This window comes from Sycon ciliatum, chromosome 5 (genome assembly GCF_964019385.1).
Source record: "Sycon ciliatum chromosome 5, ocSycCili1.1, whole genome shotgun sequence".
NCBI lineage: Eukaryota > Metazoa > Porifera > Calcarea > Leucosolenida > Sycettidae > Sycon > Sycon ciliatum.
This window is the reverse complement of record NC_088647.1, coordinates 19,850,042-19,875,703: the sequence shown is the minus strand read 5'-3', so window position 1 is coordinate 19,875,703 and position 25,662 is coordinate 19,850,042. Positions and strand designations below refer to the sequence as shown.

The following is a 25,662-nucleotide window of genomic DNA, read 5'->3' as shown; positions in this document are numbered from 1 at the left end:
ATGACACAAGTACGGTGGATGTACATGGAGTTGCTTACCTCTCTTTCTTTGTTATCTTTTCTTTTCCTTCATCTTTTTCTTTTTTCTCTTTTACGTTTACTTTATACCAGGCGTGGGCCATCCCCTGTACATAGGTGCCATCATTTTTCTTTGTTTCTTTTTGGTCAAATTACTCTGCAGTGCTGTTCAAAAAAACAAAACAAAACAAAACAAAAAAAAAAAAAAAAAAGTTACAGCACTTTTTGGTGCCGAAACCCGGGACTCAGGAGTTTGTGTTGTAACTCGGATTAATCGGGCGAATTGGGTAGCAGTGCGAGATGGCCAAAGTCGAATGCTTCTTGAGACCGTTCCGCGGGGGTCGGGATGACCTGAGCGAATTCTGGGCGAAGTTCTCAGTTGTCGCGGACTTGCAGAAGTGGGACTCGGACGAAAAGAAGATGGCGAATCTACAGCTCTATCTCGAGGGTGAGGCGTTCACCGTGTGGAACGAGATGGCGGCAGCGGATAAGAAGAAGCCGGCCGATGTGAAAGCGAAGCTGACCGCCGCTTTTGGGATGGCACCGGATCAAGCATACTCGATGTTTACGTCCAGGATCTTGCGAGGAGACGAGTCGGTGGACAACTTCGCAGCGGACTTGAAGAGGCTTCTCACCTTGTCTGGTGAGCAGGTTGATGCTGATGGGAAGAATAAAATAGTGATCGGGCAGTTTCTCTCCGGGCTCCCCTCTCAGTTTGCGAAGGAGCTCCGTATGAGTGGAAAAACGGACACCATCGACGATTGCGTGGAGTACGTCAGGCGGCTTAGAAGCGTGGAACGATCGATGAAGCCCGGTGTGGCAGCAGTGAGCTACGGTGCTCTAGACGATCGGGCTCCATCAGGCTCTTCCAGGATGACCGCTGCAGCAGGTGTAGGTTGCGACTCCGCAAGACGTGTCCTGTGCTACAAGTGTGGTCAAGTTGGCCACTTCAAGCGGAACTGCCCTGCGAGCACTAGTAGTGGTACCGGTAGCCACAAGCAAGCCAAACACAGTCAGCTGACGTGTTTATTCTGCGACGAGGCTGGGCATATGATAAGAGATTGTTCGGAGTTCAAGGCCTTCAAGCAGAAGAAGCAGCGGGGTGGGAGTGCAGCCGCTGCTCCTGTGCACTCTGGTGATCATGGTAACTCCAAGGTGTTATGCCTGAGCAGTGGAGGTGACAGTCTGCCACGGATCTTTGTGGACATCAAACGGTCCGGCGGTCCAAGCAAGCGTGTAGTAGCTGCTGTGGACACCTGTGCATCCCGCTCCCTTGTAGCTAGCGCCCTGGCAACCGACCTAGCTTTGGATATCAGGCCTACGTCATCGACAATTAATGCGATCGATGGCAGTCCGGTGGATGTCCGTGGCGTCGTGGAGTGTACAATCTCACGGCTGGATAGTGCTGTGGTTCGCCTACGTGAGACCGAGACTGACATGCTGGTGGTGGACGACCTGTCTGTCGTGGAGGCTGATGTGCTGATTGGAGTTAACAGCATCGCGACTCTGGGTGGTGTGCATATGCAGTATGACGCAGGAGAACTGGTGGGGGTTGTATTCGGGACCGTCAATGCTGCATGCCCATTGGTGCTGGCGTCGAGCACCCCAGATGAGCATCCATCACGCCCCGAGTCGGAAGCACGAGCCGTCGCTGAAGACTTTCACCACGCGGACGTGGAGAAGCTCAGCAATGGCGATGTTGTGCTGCGGGCATCAGATATGATCCTCCGGTGGAGTACGGCTGACAAGGCGTGGGAGGTGCAGTGGCAATGGGCGGACAAGACGGAGCCGACTACGTGCATCGGGTCAGGCCTTGGAGAGTACCCACGATCCAAGCTCTCCAAGGAGCAGGAACAGCTATTTGGAGATGAGGTTGAAAAATGGCTCGGCAACGGCTGGCTAGTGAAGCATGACGTCGAGAAGCATGGTGAGCCGAGATGTGTGCTGCCTCTGCTCGCTGCTACGCAGGAGCATAAGGCATCAACGCCAGTTCGGCCCTGCCTCGACTACCGGCTCCTCAACCAGAAGCTGACGTCGCACCCTGGCACCGACGCTCCGGCATGTGGCGAGACGCTACGGAGGTGGCGTCAAGCGGGCGTTCCGCAAGCGTATCAGCTGCTGGATATCAGCAAAGCGTACCTACAGGTACGCATTCATCCCGATTTGTGGCGTTATCAGTGCGTGGTGTGGCGTGGCGAAGTGTACGTCCTGGAGCGGATGGGCTTCGGGCTGTCCGTGGCTCCAAAGGCAATGGACTTGATCGTGAAGTGGGCCACGCGTGATCTCGCTGGCGTAGACAACTACGTGGATGATCTCTACGTCCCAGAGCAGCTCGTCGACCGCACCAAGTCGCGGCTCCTGGAGTATGGCCTGCCAACCAAACCGGCTGAGCCAGCCATGAGTGCGCGTGTGCTAGGTCTGCAACTTCAGGCTGGTGACGAGGGGAGTGTGTCGTGGACGCGTCGCGAAGGTGTGTCTCTACAGCTACCCGACAAACCAACGAAGCGCGAACTGTTTAGTTGGTGTGGCAGAGTGATTGGGCACTACCCTGTGTGTGCCTGGCTGCGCCCATCGTGTTCGTATGCCAAGCGCCTTGCCTGCACGTCAGAGGTGGCATAATATCAGGCTGTACCGGATGCTGTCTTGAAGTGTTGCCGCGACATTGTTCACCGCCTGTGCAATGATGATCCCGTTAGCGGAGTGTGGTACGCTGACCCAACGATGGGTACGTGGCGAGCGTATTGTGACGCGTCCAACCTGGCAATTGCCACGGTGCTCACGCAGGATGGCAAGGTTGTCGAGGATGGTTCATGGTTGCGAGACAAAGCAGACAAGCGTCATATCAATGTGGCGGAGCTCGAGTCGTCTCTGAAGGCGCTGGATCTGGCCATCCGGTGGGACGTCAAGAACCTGACCATCGTGACCGACTCGAAGACGGTTGCTGGTTGGTTGCGCTCGGTCTCGCAGAATACTCATCGCGTGAAGGTCGGGGGTCTCCACGAGTCTCTCGTCCGTCTCCGCCTGCAGGTGTTTCAGGACACTGTGGCTGCTGCTGGCATGACGGTGTCCGTGGAGTGGGTCCCCTCGGAGTCGAACGTTGCAGATCGGCTCACCCGCGTGCCGACCTCATGGCCTCCCTGTCGGGAGGAAGCAGGTGAAATCGCAGCAGCGCTACCAGCAAGCTCTATGAAGGGGCCAACGTCGATGCGGTCTATCCGCGGGTGCCAAGCGGTAGATGCGGACGTGCAGCTGACAGTGACACAGCTACAGGATGGAAAGCAAGTGACGAGCCAGCTGTACAAGAAATCAAAGGGTCAGCTGCGTGTTATTGATGGCGTCCTGTACCTCAGTCGTGTGGACCCCGTCGATGGTGATGTGATCGTACCGGTCCTGCCTACTGCACTGCAGAGTGAAGCCGTCGGTGCTGCTCACCGCAACACCGGACATGGTAACTGGGAGACCATGTGGGGCAGTCTTCGGAAGTGCTGTCATTTCCCACAGATGGCGCAACGCTGCCAGGAAGTCGTCCGAGACTGCGGGACGTGCTGTGCAGCGAACCCGTCGCGAGGAGAGCCCAACCCTCCAGCCGCGAGAAGCGACCTACCAACCAGGCCGTGGGAAGTCATCCAGATTGATACGTTAGAGCTGGGACCCAGCCGCAGTAGTTCCTACCATTGTGTCCTCGTGTGTGTGGACATGTTCACACGGTGGGTGGAAGTCGTACCCCTAGCCCGCCATGATGGTGTCAGTGTCGCGGAGGCGCTTGTTGGTATTTGCGCCCGGTTTGGCCCACCAAGCGTAATTCGATGTGACAACGGCACGGAGTTTGTTAACTGTGTGGTGTCGTCTCTGCTATCGATATTCGGCGTACATGTGAGGCATGGAGCTGTGCGCCACCCTCAGAGCCAAGGGGGAGCCGAGCGCTTCAATCGCACGCTGCTGGGTCTTATCCGCAAAGTGGTCGAGTACAGCAGCGATTGGCAGACAGAGCTGAGCATGCTGCTCTACTACTACAGGGTGCGGCCGCACAGTGCTACTGGGATTTCGCCATGCGCCGCAATGATGGGATGGGAACCACGCAACCTCCTGGTCGAGTGCGAGGAAGAAGACCTCAGTTTGTCAAGCTGGGTTGAAAGCTTGGCAGAGAAGACGGCACGTGTGCGAGACCTCGTAAACGAAGAGCTCTCCCGGAACGACACAGAGAGCGTGATCGAAGGAGCAGAGTACAGCGTAGGGGATGCGGTGCTGTTACGTCGGCCTTCCCGGAGCCGCAAATGCCTGGCACCGTACGAGCCTGGGTGGCGCATCGTTCGCGTTGTGTCGCCGTCGACAGTTGTCATCACCCGGGCTGTTGATCCACACTCAGCGGAGAAGATTGTCAACGTGGAGATCATCAAGAGGGATGTCGCCCGTGACTTGGCCCAACCAACAGCGCCGATGGACGACAGTGCAGCGGCAACAGATGATGGTTATCTGTACCAGCCAGCATCAGTGCTGCCAGGCCCTGAGCCCAACATTGGGGATGGCGGCATTCGCATGTCCCTGCGAGACAGATCTGCCATTAGGCCACCGCAGCGCTATGGCTCCTGAAACTGTACATGTGCCGTGTTATCAGTCTAGCTTGGCGCGTGCTTAGTTAGGAGCAAGCTAGCAAATGCAAGACCCATTACGCATTTTGCTGTTCTCTTGTTTAGCTGTTGGTGGAGTGTTGTTCTTTTCTTTGGAGAACCTTAGTTCTACGTTTTAGTGCAAGTTCCCTGTTTTGTTGTGTTACCAGGGGGGAATGTGTGATCGAATCCATGTGTTCAATGCATTCTAGGTTGCTAACATAACAAACCAGACCAGACACGGTATGGACTCATGATTGTATGTAGGTGTGAACAAGTTAGTTTCTGGCAATGTTGTGGTGTTTGGTTTCCGCCCAACATTGTCGATCTGCATGTTTGCACTAGCGTGCAGCTGAACCAACGCAGCCGAACCAACGTGCCTTGCAATGCTTTGCTAGGCTTTTCTTTCACTGTATCTTTTTGGTCACATATAATACCGTACACTTTTCTTACTCAACAGAATCTTAGAACGAAGAAGGAACGGTCGGTTGTTGTCTTTGGCGGTGTGTCGGATCATAGTGCATGCTACTAGGCGCCATTCGGTTACAGTGGCCATCGCTGAGGAGTTCACTAATAAAGGGTCTTGTTCACTGGCTTACTCACTGGCTTTGCACTGCCACTCGAACTCTGAGGCACTTTGACCACCTAAGATGAGGTAATCCTTTCTTTACAAATTGCCTCAATATTTTCTCACCTTTAGGGCAATGAAGTAATTTTTTTCCTCGTGACTAACTTCGACCGACCAAGTTGCCCTGTCCCAGTGATCTACAATACTTATATTGTACATTTGTGAAATGTTGGACCTATCCAGATAAACGAAATGACTTTTATTCCAAATTACATTTTTCAAAGTTTTCCTTCACAAATAGTCCCAATTTCTTCTCACCTTTAGGGCAATGAAGTCAATTTTTCTTCAGGACAAACATCGGCTAACAAAGTGGCGCTGTCCCAGTGATCTACAATACTTATAATCATTGCACATGTGAAATATTGGGAGTCACAGAGTGAGGAAATGGCCTAAATTGAAACTTGAACTGTTCTGCCAAGTTTTATGCAGTGAACGCAGGGCTGAGAGCCCGCAAGAGCCATCCCGGAAGATCTTGTGCGCCACCAACCGAACCTTCGGTGAATGTTCACAAGGTTAGAAGCTCGCACAGGTAACACACATTGGATGCTAATAGTAATACAATGCACTCAGGAATGTGTGCAAATAGGACAGAATTAATTCCAAATAAAGTCAACAATAGCTGCCTCAACACAGTGCTATCAACCTTCCGTATTTTCCATATTTGTACGGAAAATCACTACTTCGTCCGCGCTATGGATTTTGAGAAAAATGTACGGAAAATTGAACGGGATTGATCAGTATGTATAAGCATTGCAAGTGCAAGCTGAGCGATGAAAAGAAGAGAACCGAGTGGAAAGAAAACGCTGCAGTGGAGAGTCCTTAGAAAAGACTTAAAAAATATCAATAATATCGCTGCATGAGATCATCCTTATAAGTTATAACGTCAGCTGATCGTACTGTGGTTGATTCATACGGCGGTAAATACACACCTGCCTACACACGCTCTCTAAACTGAAAAGTTATTCTGGCACAGAGCTCTCCTTCCCGCCACCACCACCATCATCAGTTCGCGTCTGGTGCCTAGTCGATGCAGGGTGAGTGGTGTCCGACATAGCAGGCTGGTACATCAGGTAGCGTATGGCGCATAGCAGATGACACAGCAACAACATAGCTTGATTGCGACGTACCTTTCGTCCCGGCTGGACTCATCAGGCAATCTTCTTCTTAGATGTCTTCACAAGGAGCTTGACTCGGGAGAATAAAGTTGAAGACTCCACTGCAACTGCACTTATGGTTGGTTCATATGGTGGTAAATACACACCTGGCAGTATGGGGGTAAATCCACGCCTGCCCAGACACGCTCTCTAAACTGCAAAGTTATTCTGGCACAGAGCTCTCCTTCTCACCACCACCACCACCACCACCATCAGTTCGCGCCTGGCGCCTAGTCGATGCATGGTTAGCGGTATCCGACATAGCAGGCTGGCACATCAGGTAACGCATGGCACATAGAAGATGGCAACGACATAGCTTGATTGCGACGTACATTTCGTTCTCTCGGTTGTGCTGTAGCCTGAAAAAGGAAATAAGACAATGCATCCACATGACACAGACAAGTAATTACTGTTACAAATAATGCATACTGCTTGATAACAGAGAAAGAAAGTCAGTGGTCACACAAGTTTTTGGTCGTCCCTGAAACGAAGATCGTTCCAGGGGGGGGGGGGGGGGGGGGGGGGAGCTAAAATCTCAGTCGACTGACGCTATGCATACACATGTACATGCATGCGATTTTCGTCGTCCATTCATTTCGGAGGGTGGAGAGGAGGTCCGAGTACGAAATGAATGATGTTTTTTTTCAGGGATGACTAATCACTTTTGCGATGACCCCTTATTGCATCAATTTATCGTCTGAACTGCGCAATTGAGTCCCACTTTTATTATGTTGGGTCCAGATTTCAAGACTCGTGAAGTTCGAGGCGAAAAGCAGGCCGATGAAGGGACGCCAGTAATTCAGTCTAGTCCGGTTTCATGGAGAGGGGCCGATGAACCGGCAACAAGATAATTCAATACGTATGCTACTCTTCAGTTCATTGCTGGGGAAGACTACTCAAGGCCACGTCACTCCGGCAATTCAATGTACAAATCAGCAGCAACACTTGCAAACGTATTCCTACCAGCTGACCAGCAAGTTATCAGCCATCAGCTCTTCAAATAATTTCAACTTAACAAAGAGAGGAGATGGACAGATCGGAAAGTATCGTGGCAAGCTCAGGACAACACACGTCCGGCCCTATGTAACAACAGTGGAAAGTGCGTGCCATGGTATATTTTCGAAGGCATATCAAGAACCAGCTAATGTGGACTGGGAGTCCATTTGCATCGTCCGATCAGCTGCTACAAGTGCCGTGAGCCAATGGCAAACACGTTTGACAGAGACTACTACCTCTACTGAATGCAACTTTGGCATGGCAGAGATCTACAAGCACGTTATCTTATCTATCAATAGAGTTGTATCCTCGTATGACTATGTGAAGTGTGAGGTCGTACTGTACTGCAGACGCGTCTACGACCTGGTTGGAAATGTACGCAACAGTTCCCACCCTCTTGACCAGAGATCGCACACACCCTAGGGTTTTGATGGGTTTGTACGACTCCCAGCTCTTGACTTTTGTTGGGTGTACGAGACGCACGCACAGTTTTCTTAGGGTGAGTACTTTTTCATGTAGTACTGAATGCGGCAAGCAGGACTCGCCCATCCGCCCCTCCCCAAATGGATCTACTCGAATGGTTCCGGAGGTAGGGGTGCTCTGGCGGGATTTTACGACATACACAAGCGCGCACACACGCACACAATATACACACGCACGCACACACACACATACACACGAACGCACGCTATGTCGCACGTCTTGGGCATGGCTTCGTGAATACAAATAATAATTTAATGTTATAATTTATAGTATCCAAATGTTAGAGCAGGTTTACAAAACCTACCGTTCAATACCGGATCATCTTGTGACAGCTTCCTTGCAACACCCATGACTTGACCCCACTTCGTCTTGACGTCGGGAAATCGTTCACACCGGAGTTGGGACACGACTCATTGAAATCCAGGCCTATCTGCAGCTGGGAGCAGGACAGAGCTGATGGACGTCAGCAGCGGCTGTAGAACAACCATAAACGAGTCTTCTTTCTCCGCAGTCAGGCGGGACAGCAGCTTTGCAACGCAAGCTTCTTGCCTGCTACATGTGGGTCTTTAGCGGCTGGGATTCGGAACGCTCTGTAGAAACCATTGAACAAGTGCTGCACTCTATCAACCCACAAGATTAGTATTTCTTCCAATTCATGATTATTCGCAACTTTTTATGCAGTACGCGCACCAGATCAGAAGCCGCTAAGTAGCAAGGTTGAAAGTCTCAAGACAAATTGAAAAATATAATAACATAGAAAATTAGAATTCAAACCATACCTGTGGCCCAAGCCAATACAGACTGAGCGTTCACGCGAAGAGAACGTAGATCTACGTCAGCTGAGGTTTCCTTAGGATCAGGAGGTGATTCTTGACCCGGATCTGGATCGCGATCAGCAGCACTCTCTGCCTCAATCACGATCATCAAATGCAACTAATTACTTGGAAAAGTAGTTCATTCTTCTTCTTCTTTTCGAGCTACGATTTCCCACGATCCTATCGATCCTGCACGAGTCCGTTCCCCAAGGAGTGCACTCCCAAAGTCCCATGGCATAATATAAGTACGCGGAGTAGTTGGTTTATAACTCAGGGCACGCACCGGGGATATCTGAGGGAAAAGTGGGAGAAAGTGCCGCGAGTCAATCATAGTCGGCCCGGAAGGCCTCGTGTCGCCTCCCGGGTCTATACGACTCCCTGCTTGGATCCATACAAAACTGGATCCAAGTGGATCCAGTTTTTGAAATTGTTGCTATGCTGTGACGTCGCACTTTCAAGCCCTATACCTAGCGAGAGTAGGCCAAAGCAAGCTAGCCAAACAAACCCCAAAGAGCCAGCCTGGAAGCCGCTGTGTGAAATCTAATGATCTTATTATAGGAAGGTAATTGAACAAGTGGACATATTTACAAAACTCTTACATGTACATGAGCACCGTGAATATGTTTTTTGTATTAGATGAACATGGATGTGAACGTGCAATTACAGCTACTCATGAATAATTGGCAACAAAGTACATGTATGTCTGCAACGTCAGCGACAACGTTGCCATGGGAACTGAACAACAAATGAAAGCAAATACATTGTATTGTATCGTAAATACTATAAGTAGGTTTACTATTGAACCTAAACAAGAGAAATGTTGTTCTTTGTATTTTGAATTCGCAAGAAATCCAACACGCACGCATCTCGATCTCAACAACAATGTTGCCATGGAAACTGAACACTGGTCATACTGCCCATCAGGCATCACCCTCCCTCCCTCCCCCTCAAAAATTAATTGGCTGAGAAAATTCAAAGAGAAAAACACCCTTGTAAAATAAATAAAATAATAATAATAATATTAACTGGTTTGAGGGAAAGAGACAAACGGGAAAAGTCTGAAGAAAAAATTGACTGCCACCACCAGGACTCGAACCAGGGACCCTCGCTTGCAGCCAGCGATGCTCTAACCACTGAGCTATGGTGTAGTCGTCATCCCAGCAGAGGCCCTTCAACACCCTCCTCAGACTTCATAACTCACACTTCCTGTGAATCCACACAGGCGGGTGGGACGCAGCCCTCACTGTAACCCACACACTTCACGTACAAACTAGCACGCGGGGAGCCCCAAGTCATAAAATATATAGCAATAAAAACTAGGGCTCAAACGATTAGTCCGATTAACCGGTTGCAGACCGGTTACGAAGAATTAACGGTTAACCGATAAAGATAACGGTTACGCTGTAACTTTTCAGTCAATTTTTCAAGTATCAGGTCGTTGCAAAGTGTGCACTTTCGCTGGCTGTCGCACGCGTACTGGGCTGTCAACTCGGTCATATCTAGATATCTGGTCTCTTGGTGTGAGAGTATGTATGAATGAGCATGCAAGAGAATGTACATGTGTGCGTTGTACTGAATAGGGTACATTTTTTGAATGAGTATAGTCAAATATACGGTTAAAAAAGGAGTCCGCAGGATTGCCGTGGCTTATAGGTTATAACCGGTTAACCGACCGTTAGCTTAGCAGTTAACCGTCAGGGGTAAAACCGTGACCGTTTGAGCCCTAATAAAAACTGCTTTATGGCAGTTTCCTAAAAAAGGTTATTGTGTTCTAGTCCATGGACCCCGTCTAAAAAGTAAGAAATTAACGAAATGTGATAGCCGAAAATTAAAATTTCACACAAAACCTCACAATGATCACAACACTTGAAATGCTGCTTTCAACACTAAACTTGTACTGCACCAACAATTGGCAACATGCATGCATAGGAAAGAGGATCACGAGGAGAAAAGGTCTTCTACGGTACATGTAGCTTTTCATTCTGTGTGTGATTATTGTGAGGTTTTGTGTGAAATTTTAATTTTCGGCTATCACATTTCGTTAATTTCTTACTTTTTAGACGGGGTCCATGGACTAGAACACAATAACCTTTTTTAGGAAACTGCCATAAAGCAGTTTTTATTGCTATAATTTCTTTTGTTTTTTCTGTCACCAATCAATGGAATGCCCTATCATTAGGCTAGCTATCAATAGTGATGGCCTTAACATCATACCAATACCGTATTTATACGCATGATGTGCAAGCCTCTTCTTGCAGAAAATGGCACTAGCATAATGCATGTTCTTCGGCGGGGAAACATGCGAGTCGTGGTCTGGTGGTGGTACTTTTTTATACGGAGGTCATTCTGTGCATGTTGCAACTTGCTGTTGCAGAATTTCATGACCCTGTCATAAAATTGTCTTGCCTTTCAGATATTTCAGATTTCTCCACCCTCGATCAGATTTATTTGAGAAATGTAGCCAGGTGCGTGTCGCAGATGTTTTTGTTGATTCTTTGTTTATAATGGTTTATAATCATGGGTTATCGTGATAAGGTCATCCTGCAACATATTGCACTGCAATGGTAATCCTGTTGATGCCGATACAACTTTTGGAAGTAGTTCAATGACTTCAAACTGTTAGTCCACGATTTTCTAAAACAACACAGCAAAGGAGAAACAATAAACTTGTATTAAAATGTAAACAGATAAATTGCTGAGTCCAAAACCTCGTTCCAACAACTACTGTAAGACATGTATATATAACGAGGAAGCAAATCTAACGTTTTAACGGATGACATTTCTTCGTTATAATAAGATCCGTTGAGGCCGTACTGCTTCATATATGCTGTGTGTGGATATGGCAGAATACTGCAAGATCGTTAACATATCTTCTCGTTAACCTATGGATTTTGGACAATCGTTAAATTTGCGACTCGTTATAATAACATGTCTTACAGTACACTGATCCTGAGGATAAAAGGGGCAAGGCTATGGTTGGTTATCTTTTGGCGAGTATGAATGATATCCAGTCGAACCTCTTTAGGACGAACACCAAGGGACCGATGGTATTTATTCTGTTAGTTTGTCTTAAGAGAGCATGTCTGAGAAAACCAGAACATATGTGCAAGTCGATCTCTCAGATTTCGCTCAAATTTTGCAGGTAGGTTTGCTTTGGGGTGTAGATTGACATTCCAAAGCCCGCACAAAATCTTTTGAAGGGAACCAAGAAATTGGCATACCCCTCAATATTGGCCCAATATTGGCACGATTTATGGGTCTACAAACGAGCTACGGCACAGCGTACAAGAACAAGGTACGAACAAAACTCCATCAAGCCAACATTACCTCACCTTAGAAGAGTTCTTGGGGCAGCACCACTTAGCCACGCCAGCATCCCAGAAGACGGGGGCAATCATCCCTTGACGCCACAAATGATCGTCTTTAAAATAGCCAAATTACAAGCGCTGATAAAACTGCGAGCTACGTCCTCAATTAGCAAACACTATACACCGGCAGATAGTAGAACACCTCGTCTAGCACTGAGGACATGTCCCCCATCATCCTTTTTGGGTTTTCTTGAAATAAACAATTTTGAATTTTTCCACTCGACCATTCTGAAATACGTCCAAACTCATACCTGCGCAGGAAAGCTCGCCCCTCCGCGACGTCTAGTCAGCAATGTCTACTGCAACACCACTCCCAACGCTGCAGAACAAAGTGTATTGTTGACTCTGACAAGGAAAAGCAGCGGTGATCACTTGTCACTCCAAACGACAAGCTTCTCCTTGTGCCACCAACATAATTCGGTGCAGCAGTTGATGCAAAAGTGACTGAATTTTTGCGTGTAGTTTTTGAATTTTACTGCAAGAGGAATGAAGAAATCACGTGCATCGTGACGTAGGATAATGCTTTCTGGTGCACGACACAATGCACATGATCACGATCGTTCCCGAGGCGCTATTCGAAACGGACCATGAGGGAGGAGGTAAGATGCATTATATTTCTTGCATGCTCTGCTCAGAACATTCAGAAACTATCGTTATAGCACTAGCAGTATTGCATTGGCAAGAATTCTTTGAGATATTTCCTCTTGCAGTAAGAACAGGGATGCATTTTTTCACACTAACCTCGCTCATCCCGAACATGGTTCAACAGGAACTACGGCTAGTTTACATGCTGATGATCCACGTAGATCTGCAACAGCAAGGAATGACCGTTGTCCATGGCATCAAGGTCGCTTGGAGTTGACCAGCGCGCGGCCTACATTGGTTGCATGGTATATGGGGTATGTGGCGCGCCCACATGGCAGATTTCTTACGTCATGAACAACGTGATTTGACCCTACTCGCCCTAGTCTGTGTGCTGCATATTGAGGGAAAGTCCCGGCTGGAAGGCCTACAACACGACATGCGTGCTCTTGAGCTGGACATCAAGATGCACTTGATCCGATCTTGATCAACGGGTGATCCATGTAAGTGCAGGTGCGCTTGATCAAGGTGACTCGAAACAACTGCTGAACCGTGATCTACGAGACCTGGCATTCTTGTGTCACGAACCACGTGATTTCATCATTCCTCTTGCAGTAAAATCCAAAAACTACACGCAAAAATTCAGTCACTTTTGCATCAACTGTTGCACCGAAAAATGTTGGTGGCGCAAGGAGAAGCTTGTCGTTTGGAGTGACAAGTGATCACCGCTGCTTTTCCTTGTCAGAGTCCACAATACACTTTGTTCTGCAGGGTTGGGAGTGGTGTTGGAGTAGAAATTGCTGACTAGACGTCGCGGAGGGGCGAGCTTTCCTGCGCAGGTATGAGTTTGGACGTATTTCAGAATGGTCGAGTGGAAAAATTCAAAATTGTTTATTTCAAGAAAACCCAAAAAGGATGATGGGGGACATGTCCTCAGTGCTAGAAGAGGTGTTCTACTATCTGCCGGTGTATAGTGTTTGCTAATTGAGGACGTAGCTCGCTGTTTTATCAGGGCTTGTAGTTTGGCTATTTTCAAGACGATCATTTGTGGCGTCAAGGGATGATTGCCCTCGTCTTCTGGGATGCTGGCGTGGCTAAGTGGTGCTGCCCCAAGAAATCTTCTAAGGTGAGGTAATGTTGGCTTGATGGAGTTTTGTTCGTTGCTTGTTCTTGTACGCTGTGCCGTGGCTCGTTTGTAGACCTATAAATCGTGCCAATATTGGGCCAATATTGAGGGGTATGCCAATGTCATGGTTCCCTTCAAAAGATTTTGCGCGGGCTTTGGAATGTCGATCTACACCCCAAAGCAAACCTACCTCCAAAATTTGAGCGAAATCTGAGAGATCGACTTGCACATATGTTCTGGTTTTCTCAGACATGCTCTCTTAACCTATTTTATAACCAGTGAATACAATTATTTCTCCAATAGACATACGAATAGATTTCTTCTACAGCGAAAGATTCTAAGCCACACCGACTCATTGACTCGTCTCGTATGAAACAATTGAGTCACTAGAGAGGTTCTGCAAAACGAATATGCGTACAAACTTTCGCTCTACATCATGAAGTGCGAAACTTCGCACCTTTGGACGTGAAACTTGCAGGGAACGCGAAATGAACTGTCGTAGGAAATTTAATTTCGTGAGATCGGGTCATGGCGTACGTGCACTCGACTCGGCCCGCGCAAACTACGAAAATGTGCAGAACGCAAAGTTCGTGCAAAAATTCGCACACACTTTCGCAAGGACTGTCGCGAAACTTCGTTCGAATTTTCGTTTTGCAGAACCTCTCTACTGAACCTTTCTTTAGCAACATGGCGGCAACTGAATCAGCAACAGAGAAAGTACGATACATCTATTCCACATTCTTACAGGTACTACAAACAGATTGCAGATCGTAATTCTTGCTTTGGCGGCACGAAACTTTATTTGGGGCAGTGCAATCTCGGCGTCACTCACAAATCAAACAGCCCAGACTCGAGTAAACAAATCCAATCATACAAGTACGAGATTTTCACGAGACGAGACTGCACCCATTGGATTGTTTCGTATGAAACAAATAAGTTACTGCACCTCTCCACAATAGAGATTTTCCCTGATATGCGAATTTATTTTGCAAACTCGGTCAATTGGTACTTGAACCTTTCCCTCCAGATTGGGAACTGCCAACGATAGTATGCCACTGACCAGTGCCTTACTTGTAACGTACCAATGTACAATGAATATGAGTATTTCGACAACACATCTAACATAAGCCTTACCGTCAAGAAGGTGAACTCGCGTTCTTCGCACACTGTAGACAAGGGCAAAGAGATAAAAATGGATCTAAATCCGAATAAAATCAGCACACGTTTCCGTAAATGAAAGGGTGAACATAAGCAAATGAATCGAAGGAAACCGGTCAACTCAGAGATCACGTGTCATCGAGTATTCCGTAAAAGGAGGCCTCGGCAACAGAAAAGCAAAATTTAGAAAAGAGATCCTGTCAACTTTTCCATTATTTATTGCATTCCGCCCCAAAATCAGCACACTTTTCGTGAATGAAAGAGTCAACACAAGCAAATGAATCAAAGGCAACTGGTCAACTCACCTGTCATTGAGTAATATTCCGCGAAAGGAGGTCTCAGCAGCGCCGAAACGAAATAAGCCAGGCCATGAGACGAAATATCCGAAACAGCTCATGCAAGGAGCAGTTCAAAAGAAGGAAGTTTAGTTCCTCGCGCATGCACATATCCGAACACGGATCCGGGGACTGCATGCATGCACTGAACACAATGTCTGCCGTGCACGTGCACAGCACACGGCTACCACGCGTTGGTAGATTTAATACCGAGCACCTTAGCTTACGTAGAGACTTACGTAGCCTAAGTGAAATACCGAGCACCTTACGTAGAAACTTACGTAGCATAGCGGTGTCGTTTTTCTTGCCATGTGAACACATTAATAGAAAAGCTGACAGGATCGCTTTTCTAAATAAGAGGTTCTGCTACACGGAACTACGTACCAAACTCCGTGTCAACTGCAGTGCAGTTTGACACGGATTTTTCGTACGTTGCACCGGTTCTGCTGTACGTAGCATGCTCGAACCATGCACGAACACCCCGGCCCGCCACATGTACTCTGTACGCTCACTTTTCACACGGAGTCCGGTCCGTGTGAACCGCGCTTCACACGGAAAACGGTATGAAAAAATCCGTATCAAACTAAATCCCGTACCGCGGCGAAGTTTCCATACGTACTTTGGCACGTTATACCGTGTGGCAGAACCTCACTAGTAATACATGTAAACGCACAGATCAGGACTTAGAAGAGTACCGGCACAACATGTGGGGCCTGAACTCCCACCAGAACAAGAAGAAAAACAGGGAGTAGTACAAATTGTATTGTACTACTCCCTGAAGAAAACCATTATCCATATAAAAATCGCTCTGTGAGCGGTTCTGAAAAACCTTTACTGGTACTGCCCCGTCGTAAAAGTAAGAAATTAGAACTGGCCCATTGTCCCCCCAAACGCGAACTGATCCACCTAAATCGCGAATGACGGGACCCGAACGCACCAGTAGCACGAGGTCGGGAGGGCACAGGATCACGGCAATTATCATACATGCATAGGGTAACACCAGTAGTAGTAGTAGAATTTATTATTTTGATAGGTAAGCCTACCGCTAGTACAGTACATGGCCTATGGTCCGGACCAACGTCCCCATCTGCATCCACAGGTAGGAACCTCGTGCTACTGGTGCGTTCGGGTCCCGTCATTCGCGATTTAGGTGGATCAGTTCGCGTTTGGGGGGACAATGGGCCAGTTCTAATTTCTTACTTTTACGACGGGGCAGTACCAGTAAAAGGTTTTTCAGAACCGCTCACAGAGCGATTTTTATATGGATAATTTCAGCTCTTTTTCCGTTCCCTCCCCACCCCAACCCCGAAGGTAAACATGATGACCACGCGCGCGATGTACTGTATGTAGCCATGCGACTGCAATAACACACTGATACATACCAGCCCTCCCCGCCTCGCTACCCCGCACACAGATACACAAACATGTGTATGCACACGGCACACACACGTGGCCAAGCACACATACGCACATGCACACGGCACAAACAGGAAATTCTTCATGTATAATGCCATGCAAAGCAGTGACCACCGTACTTGAGGAAGTCAGTTGTGAAACAAAAATAATTCAACTACAGCGTGTAGACAAGCTGACGGCCAAAGCACAACATAGCAAACATGACATTTGCCCAAGGATTGCAGTTTGCAGACCATGCCATGGAAGCAGCGAATACAGAATGTAATATCATACAAAGTGACAAGCAAGGACGTGGCCATCATACACCAGAAACTTGCAGAAAGTCACATATCCAACAGATAGAGAAGTGAACAGCAATCTGATACAGCCCACACAGGACAAAGCGGACCTGATACTCGTCCCAGGATCGCAAGTGGCAAACCCTTTTCAATGCATAACATGCAGGTGTACGTTAGACGCATGAACATCTGACCGTGTCGCCAGCATACAATGTCATCACATGTTTACCCCACAAGTTACACACATGCACAGTAGAAGCACAATGAAAGCAATGGAAAAGTACGATGTGGTTGCTGAAGCATCTTCACACTTCAAATTCAGACTTCAATGTGGTCGTCACGGGATGATATACCTGCAAGATACAAGTGATGAAGAAAGAAAGCAGAAGGTCGTGAGGTAGGCTATGAGACACCGCAAACGGTTCACCTACATGTCTGTTCAGGGCTAGTGCACTCACACGGAGAATTGTCATAATCGAGCATTTCCCAAACTGAGAAGTGCAATGAAATCCACTTGCATGCACAGGAGCAATTTTGCAATATTATGATGCGCAATTCGACACGATCTGCGATGCTGCGTGCGATGTGCCCTGCTGTCATGATAGTGACAGTCACCGCTGTATGTTTTGTCAACGTCGCCCGTGCACTCTTCTGTCAAGTCCAAAGTGCTCACATACTTGGCAATGTTTTTGCAGTGATTAACTTTTATCCTAGTTATGTCACGGGTAACTTTAATGAAGTACCCGCAGACCGTGTCGATCTGCACATCGTCCACTCTCTCATGTACTTGGCCTGCTTTGTCTGTGTATCCATTTCATGTGCGATCCACAAAATCGACTAGACAGTGGGTGCAATACGCTCTCTACCTGAAGACGTTCTTCTGGCGACATCTCGCCATGTACTTGGCCTGGCTTTGTCTTTGTATCCATTTCATGTTCGATCAACAAAATCTCAATGCACTACAGAGACTAGACAGTGGGTGCAATACGCTCTCTATCTGAAGACGTGAACCATTAAATTTTTTGGAAAAGTTATACGTACACCTGAAACGTAATGAAGTACAGGAATAGAGAGAGTGACTACAATACGTTCTCGACCTTATAATGATAACGTGAGTACAAGACACTCTCCGCCTGATAACGTGTTAGAAGGTAACATGTCTACAGTCCCACCGTACCCTTCCGACACGACTAGACTGTGGACCATTAAATTTTTTTGAGAAGTTATACGTACACGCGATACCCTGGCACACACTGGCAACATATCAATGGGGTGCCTTACCGTCGTCTGGAGGAGACGTCTTCGCAGCAATATTTTCCCTCCTGCGCATTCAGTCGCCGACGCGACAGCGTTCACGGGGCCGTTCCAGTTGCGGAAGACATTCGATTCATCGGGCCAATTCAGAAACAGGGCCGTGGACACACAGGGGGCAGAGGAGAGACATTGTTAGTGGACAAGAAATATGCAGTGGCAAGTGGCGAGTGCCGCATGGGTGTCAAGTTGTCATGCACAATTCAGCTATTACTTACGGTCCAGCTAGTCCTGCCATTGCTCGCTCGTCCTGGTTCCTCCTCGTTCGTCTTCCTGCACGTCTGCACTTCTCCTTCCCCACCGTTGGCTTTGCGGTACGGGGGTGCCGGAAGGAATTCCCACCATGTATCCATGTACATGAAGTCCCACCATGACTCTCCATGTACATGTCCACGGCCACGTCAGCAGTTTGTATAGTACCGGAAGGAGTTCCCACGATGTCTCCAAAGGCCTAGAGCGGACGTCTTTGCAGCAATTCTTTTCGCCCTGCGCATTCAGTTCGCCGACGATGTCTCCAAAGGCAAAGGCCTAGAGCCTACAGTAGAGGGGACGTCTTTGCAGCAATTCTTTTCACCCAAGTACCCTGCACATTCACTCCGCCGACACGACAGCGTTTACGGGTAGTAGGTTGCGTGTTTTGAGGCTCCCGTTTTTCTGTAGTTTTTAGGTAGCTTTTGGGGACTAGCCCCAACAGCCTGGGTGGGATGGCTAGCCCAGATCACACTGAGCAGCTGGTGAGCGCCGAACAGGTCCAGACACAGCTTCGCTCATTGCCTGGCATCGAACACAATGTTGTAGAAGTGCTGAGAACTCTAGCTCGTCTTGAAAGCCAACTTCAGGACCAGGAGAAACGATATCAACGAAGGATTAGTGGATTGAGCTCCGAACTTTCCCAGCTGAGAGAGGACCTGGCCGACACTCGCCTGTGCCAAAATTTGGATATCGGCAATGTTACGTGTGCGTCTTGTAAATCAAACTCCTCCGCCATTGCAGACCTAGAGAGAGAGCAAGAAACAACCTGCCAGAGGCAGCGCCGAAATCGAAAGAAACGTAGTACAGGCACAGAAAGTCGTTCACAGTCCGCCGTACCCGTAGAGAGTTCACGACCCATTGATCCCGAGATGGACCTGACTAGCAGTGTCAGATCCGACGTTGACAGCTCAAACAAAAAGCCGTCCAACTCCCGTACAGATGGTACACCCGGACCCAGCTCGGAGTTGACCCCGCCACGTGTGGATCGCTTGCCGAAATAGGCCTTATGCACATTTCGTCATCGATGACGTCAGGCTGCCTCGCGTCGACCCGCTTGGGGGATCGATTCGAGCACTGCGGTTGTAAAAAAGTGAGTTTGGTTCTTCTTCACTTCCCATATTTCCTGCATCAGTGCCTGATTTGTTCGAAGCTCTTGTTAGTTTGGTGTTAGCTAGGTCCAGGTCATCCTCTCCGTTTTTGAAGCAGGAGCCACCGTGGTCTGCCGAACACACACCCTAGTTCCCACCGCCACTGCCTTCTCTTATGCGTGTGCTGGTGTTGTAGTTATTTTGTCAGCTTTTGAATTTCAGCAGTCGATTCTTGTAGTTTTGATTGTCACGTTCACAAATGGATCTGTTGCTTGTGGAGAACGATATTCCGGGCTCTTCGCTGAGAGGAAGGAAGCCTGATGACCTTCACGTGGCAGAACTGAAGCGCTGGCTTTCTTGCCGTGGCGCTTCACGCAAGGGAAAGAAATCCGAACTTGTGAAGCGGTAAGTGAATTTTATTTTTGGTTGGTTGTTCTGCGACCGTTCGTGCTGTATACTGTTAGCTCTCACAGGAGAAATGTTCAAGCAATCATGGCGAGTTCTCATGATGACATCCATTGCCAAAACTGTCGTTACATGGAATATCAATTTTTTGGCGTTGATATAATCAGCGTAACAAATTCAAGTACACAACTCATTATTTTTTGGTATGCCATCGGGTCTCTGTTTCAGGGTCCACACGTACATCGCGAATGGGCTCGACCAAGAGCTTGTAGATCCTGACGGCGGAGCAAACATTGACCGCAAGCGTAAAGCCATTGCTGAGTCTGGAGGCAGCAACACCCCTGAAGATTTGCTGGTGCAGTATCCGGAAGTCGGCTGGTCCAACTCCCTCCGGACAGTTCCTGAAGTTAAATTTCCTGCGATCTATCAACACTTCATGGAGAAGTCTTTGGTGGGATCAGCTAGGAGCAGTCTGGCTACAGCCCCCTCTGATAGTGACTTGTCCGAATCAGAGGTATTCAGCTCCTTCAAAGGGATTGACAAGGGGTACAATTTCTTTCGCTCTGGGCACGTCCAGAAGCTTGAGTTGGCTGATGGTACGGGCTGCTCCTTTGTGCGTTGCACCGTACTTCCCTCCATGAAGAAGTGTGATCCCTACCGGACAAAGGTATGCCTTCATCCTGATGGTATGGTAAAGGCTGCCATATGCACATGCACCGCAGGCTTGGCTGGCTGCTGCAACCATGTCGCTGGGCTACTCTACGCACTGGAGGAGTTCGTCCGTTTCGGGTTAAAGGCTGACGACCCGACATCTCCAACCTCTCGCCTGTGCCAGTGGAACAGACCTCGCTCGAAGAAGGTAGTACCACAGCGCGTGGCAGACATTCGATTGGCAAAGGCCAGTTTCTCCGGGAAGCGGACGAGTTTGAAGAGAGCGGAGTATAACGTCATTCCGCCCAACAAACGGATCTTGGATCCCGCTGAAGTTGAGAAGTTCAAGGGTGACCTGCAAGCAGCACATGCGTCCGCCATCAGTACTGATAAATCCGGCAATGTTGCACGTTATGGGTCGTCCACGTGGTTAACGGCACTCCAGGCAGCAGACGCCGCGGATAGCAGCACAGACAGTGACACCACTAGTGCCTCGTCCGACTCAGGCAGTGACATGGAGCCTCAACCTGTGGCATCAGCTGACTCGCAGCATGCCTTTGCATCTTGTGACCACTTCTACCAGGCCAAGGTTAGTACGTCACGTGCCATATGTCTACTGTATGTGTACGTCTACGGTAATGATTTTCTTTGGTGCACAACACTGTAGGGACTGCCCTGTTTAAATAATAAAATACAACAACAACACCTGATTTTCTTCTTCTTCTTTTTACAAAAGGTGGTCATATCGTCTGGAGAAATAGCAGACCTTGAGAGGGCAACACGGGGGCAAAGTACCTGCCCGCGCTGGTTCGTTGAGCGCCGGCTTCGCGTCACTGCTTCTAGTGTTAAGCAGATTATTTCCCGGAGGATTCCAGATTTCACGCCAATTGTTCGCCGAAAGTTGTGTGGAGACTTCCGCGGCAACAAGGCAACCAGGTACAGTTGTGTCAATGTAAATGTACTTGAAGTATGCGTGCTGAAATCTATACATGGCGATATTGACTCTTGCTTACATCTGGCAGTAGGTGCACTTGAGTACTGTTGCCGTATTCATTTGTACACCATGGTCCAATAGCATCATGTATGGAAGCCATGTTCCTTTCTTGCTGTTCTGACGTCTTGTGCAATCCACGGTTCTCTCTGTATAACTGGCGCTAGTATTTTCATTTCAAATGTTCTAATGAACAACTTGTCTATTTTGTGCGTGAAATTAACAGGTACGGGCAGAAGAATGAAGGAGTGGCTTTACAGGCGTACCTTGAGCGACATCAAGAAGGTCAAGGCGGCTATTCCTGTACCAGCTCGGGCCTTGTTGTATGCCCAACGCAGCCCTGGCTTGCTGCTACCCCAGACGGCATCGCGGACGACCCCACCCATGGGAAGGGTGTCATTGAGATTAAATGCCCGTACTCCACCCGAGACACCCCTCTCAAGTCTGCTTGCACCAAGCGCTCCTTCTGTCTGGAAGTGCACGGCCCTGGTGAGGAATTGCGCCTGAAGCGACAACATGCTTATTACTATCAGGTGCAGTTGCAAATGTTTGTCACCGAGTGCTCGTGGTGTGACTTCGTTGTGTGGACACCGCAGGAACTGGTGGTGGAGCGTGTTTCGAAGGAGGACGGCTTCATGGAGAAGTATCTTCCAAAACTAAAGTCATTTTATTTTGATCACTTGCTGCCGTCTCTTTTTGCAGAGGCAATTTGATATTGGTGTTGTAACATGATCGAGTTCATTTAGGTAGTCTACTGGCAAATGGTGGTTTGCCATGTTACTTTGTGGCAGATGTACTCCACAATAATGTTATTTTGCACCTTCCAAGGTGCACTTCCAATGAACACCCTCCACCCACTGACAGTAGCACAGGACATTTTGTCTTTTCGTTCCACTGGGAACGATATTGTCTGCAGCGGATTCACAGGCTTGTTATTCGGTTGAGTTGCGTGAAGGTGAATGGTTTTAACAATAATTATAAATGCGATGTCAAGGTCTTCGAGGACAGGCCAATATGTATGCCTTGTCACATCAAAGGAGGCTGTTCTTGTCAGACATCATTGCTTATGTGTAATATGCATAACAAATTGGTGCAAATTAAATTCGGAAGATGCCACTGATCTACTGTCACGTATAATCACCGATATTATTGCATGTGTGTAATACACATAACCATTTTGTGCAAATTAAATTCGGAAGATGCCACTGAACTGCTAGCACGTACAATCACCGATATTATTGCATGCGTGTAATACGCATAACCAATTTGTCCATAATAAATTCGGCAAATGCCACTGAACTGCTATCACATGCACTCATTATATGTGTTGCGTTGGGCTTCAACAGACTGACGGCGAGAACCGGCAACGTTTCAAAAAGAGTACTATGGCCGTTTAGGCGATAACTGCCAGGTCAAACAGGCAGTGGTTCAGAACACTACAGTCTTTCAAATGCAAATGCATAGTCTGTCCAGACCACTAACTGATGATCAACTGAGAACTAAGCTACAAGGGCACCTTCAAAGTTTGTCAGCATAGCACAGACAAAGACCAGAGTGTGTATGTGGTCAAACAATGTGTTCTCTATGTTGCCAGCCAGAATCTTGTACGCCTTGATTCGTTGCATTTTCCGTTCGACATGAATTCGTACTGCCGCTATCTTTTTAGTGGCCAGGAGGTCTTCCGGGGCCATCTGCCGGTCACCAGACTTGAACGGGGGAATGTTCAAGCGAACACCAACATCCAGGAGCAAGTCCTTTATCTCAAAGCCCTTGTCCGCCATGACTGAATCACCAGCTTCCAGGAGGGTGATCAGACCACTGCTCTCGGTGATGGCCTTGTCCGAGATTGACCCTTCGTAGGCATCAGAGACAAAAGTCACATGGCCATGCGGTGCGATGCCGATGAGAACCTTCACTGTATTGTGGCTCTTGTAATTAGACCAGGTAGCGGATTGACGGGCCAGAGAGGTAGGTGTTTGGATGAAGAACTCAGTGCAGTCAATAACTACTCTAGTCGTGGGGTACCAGACCTTGAAGCAGGGTGGCATCAGTGAATTCACTGTCCGCCTCGGCAACCAGACAGGTAGCTGCTTAAACTTATGGTACATTAGAGAGACCCATGATGTTACGAGACGGGACACAGTGGACTGCGAGATCTCGAAGCGGAACGCCAGGTCAACTTCGCCGAGTCCAAGGCGAAGGCGCATCGTGACCAGCAAGAATTGGTCAACGAGAGATAGCTTTGGCTTCGGGCCACGCTTCTGGCCTTCTTGAGATCGGTCCTCTGGAGCAGACGCCGAACCCTTCCACAACCTCATAGACTGGGCCGCTTGGTGCAGGAAGTTGAAGCATGCCATAAACATTAGGGCTGAGCTAAACCCGCTGTAATAGTTCACCAAATGGTGGTCCTGTTTGATGCGGTCATATGACATGGCACTTGGATGCGTAGGGTTAGAAAAGTACTTCTCCTGCTCCAGCGCATCGTACCTAGTTTGCAGCTCCTCTAGCTTCGCGTCAGCTAGCTCGAGCTTGTCCTGGAGCTTTTTGAAGCACGAGCAATCGTGATCCGCCTCACACACCCCCCTGCTCACACCGCCACTGCTGTCTCCCACGAGCGTACTGCTGCTCTCACCTGGCAAAGTGAGAACGTCGTCCTCGCTGCCACCGCATGCAGCTACTGGGCTCTCCTCCACGATCTTCGTCTCGACCTTCTTGCGCGTGGCTGGTGGCGGTGCAGAACGAACTGCAGGCTCCTTCCGCTTCGGCTTGTTGCTGTCTGTCCAAGCAAATATTGAAGGAAAAACTTTTGCTCTCCGGTTTAAATTTCTCCTCGATATATCAGTCTTCTTATCTGCACGCTTTCGATCTCCGGGGCAGTAATCTTCCGGTTTGAAATGGGCAGAACATATTTTGGTAGAATCCGTCACTTTGAAGTATTCCGGGTGATCGTTGGCCACATCGGTTCGCTCATCTCGCCGGATCTTCACTAGCCACATTTTCTTTTCCACAGGATCCTTCGGAAAGCCATGCCAAGCAAGATCAGGGTGCGTATCTGCTTGATTGGTGCAGAGAGGGACGCAGCAGCCGTGAACCATGTTGAATAAACGGCTACTAAATCTGCAGACTCAAGGGAACTCCAAACAACCAGACTAGGAAGAGATTTATTTGGGACGAACACCAAAAAGCCGAAGGAAGACAAAGGAAAATGCAGTTGTCGAGTGACAGCCGGCTTGTTTCACTTTTCCGTCCCCCCAAGCCGGTCGCGAGCTCCGCCAAAGCGATGATGTCATGCGAAGCGTGACGTCAATGTGCATAAGAGCTATAGGGTGAGGCAATGTAAAGAGAAAAAAGATCAGGTATTGTTTTTTCATTTGTCAGATTGTGCTTTGTTCCTGTGTCATGTTTCCTTGCCTTTCCTTTTTTTGTTGAGCTTGAAAAAGTACGTACTGAGTACTGTACTCCCTGCATGCTTACAACTGAAAAAGTGTGAAAGCCGAAAACTGTGTACCGTGATGGCTGCGCTGACCCCTGACAAGTCGAGCTATACAGATAGTGCACGGATTGGTCCTCGGAAGAATATTTTTCATAATCCCCCAAGGCGCGCATTATGAAAAATATTCTCCTCGGATCCGTGCACTATCCTATACCTAAAGGGGAAGTTAAAGCAAAAATTAAAATTTCACCAGTTGTAGTCTTCGGGGTGCTGAGTCGAATGGTCGTGGTCCGAGGAAGCTGAGACGCTCCCTTCCTACTTGAATCCCAATCGAACTCGCGCACTTCCACTGAAACTGGGTGACTGCGCCCTACTAGATGGGGATTTGTATGCAAAATGTCACTAAAAGCGCCATTTCGTTCTTATAAAAGCACGGATGACCGCGATTGGCCCATATGTTGTAGTCTTTTGGACGCTGAGTCGACTGGTTTTGGTCCGAAAAGGCTGCGATGCAGCGTTCCCCCTTTATTCCCAATCGAACATGGTCACCCCGAAGACTACAACTGGT

The 25,662-nt window shown here is 48.4% G+C and overlaps 3 protein-coding genes and 1 long non-coding RNA gene across 4 annotated transcripts; 2 read left to right on the top strand and 2 right to left on the bottom strand.

The window, feature by feature from the left end:
* The first annotated feature begins 317 nt into the window (after positions 1 to 317).
* LOC135816883 (uncharacterized) lies at positions 318 to 2,636 on the top strand. Its single transcript, XM_065329984.1, has one exon. The coding sequence runs from the start codon at positions 318 to 320 to the stop codon at positions 2,634 to 2,636; it is 2,319 nt and encodes a 772-aa protein (XP_065186056.1).
* Positions 2,637 to 5,890: 3,254 nt separating this feature from the next.
* On the bottom strand, positions 5,891 to 8,447 carry LOC135816656 (uncharacterized). Its single transcript, XR_010553437.1, has 2 exons — positions 8,190 to 8,447; positions 5,891 to 6,765 (listed from the first exon to the last, which is right to left on the bottom strand). It is a non-coding gene; the product is annotated as an uncharacterized LOC135816656 (long non-coding RNA).
* An 11,175-nt stretch (positions 8,448 to 19,622) lies between these two features.
* Positions 19,623 to 22,959, top strand: LOC135817961 (uncharacterized). Its single transcript, XM_065331263.1, has 4 exons — positions 19,623 to 20,019; positions 20,248 to 21,259; positions 21,407 to 21,606; positions 21,888 to 22,959. The coding sequence occupies exons 1-4, from the start codon at positions 19,874 to 19,876 to the stop codon at positions 22,372 to 22,374; spliced, it is 1,845 nt and encodes a 614-aa protein (XP_065187335.1). The 5' UTR covers positions 19,623 to 19,873; the 3' UTR covers positions 22,375 to 22,959.
* Positions 22,960 to 23,160: 201 nt separating this feature from the next.
* Positions 23,161 to 24,657, bottom strand: LOC135816882 (uncharacterized). The gene has a single exon (XM_065329983.1). The coding sequence runs from the start codon at positions 24,655 to 24,657 to the stop codon at positions 23,161 to 23,163; it is 1,497 nt and encodes a 498-aa protein (XP_065186055.1).
* Between the last annotated feature and the right edge of the window lie 1,005 nt (positions 24,658 to 25,662).

Excerpts from the sequence above, each read along its gene's own strand:
- LOC135816883 (XM_065329984.1), top strand. The coding sequence starts at position 318 with ATGGCCAAAGTCGAATGCTTCTTGAGACCGTTCCGCGGGGGTCGGGAT.
- LOC135816882 (XM_065329983.1), bottom strand. The coding sequence starts at position 24,657 with ATGTGGCTAGTGAAGATCCGGCGAGATGAGCGAACCGATGTGGCCAAC.
- LOC135817961 (XM_065331263.1), top strand. The coding sequence starts at position 19,874 with ATGGATCTGTTGCTTGTGGAGAACGATATTCCGGGCTCTTCGCTGAGA. Across the intron at positions 20,020-20,247 it reads AAATCCGAACTTGTGAAGCG|GGTCCACACGTACATCGCGA; the intron begins GTAAGTGAATTT and ends TCTCTGTTTCAG. Across the intron at positions 21,260-21,406 it reads ACCACTTCTACCAGGCCAAG|GTGGTCATATCGTCTGGAGA; the intron begins GTTAGTACGTCA and ends TTTTTACAAAAG.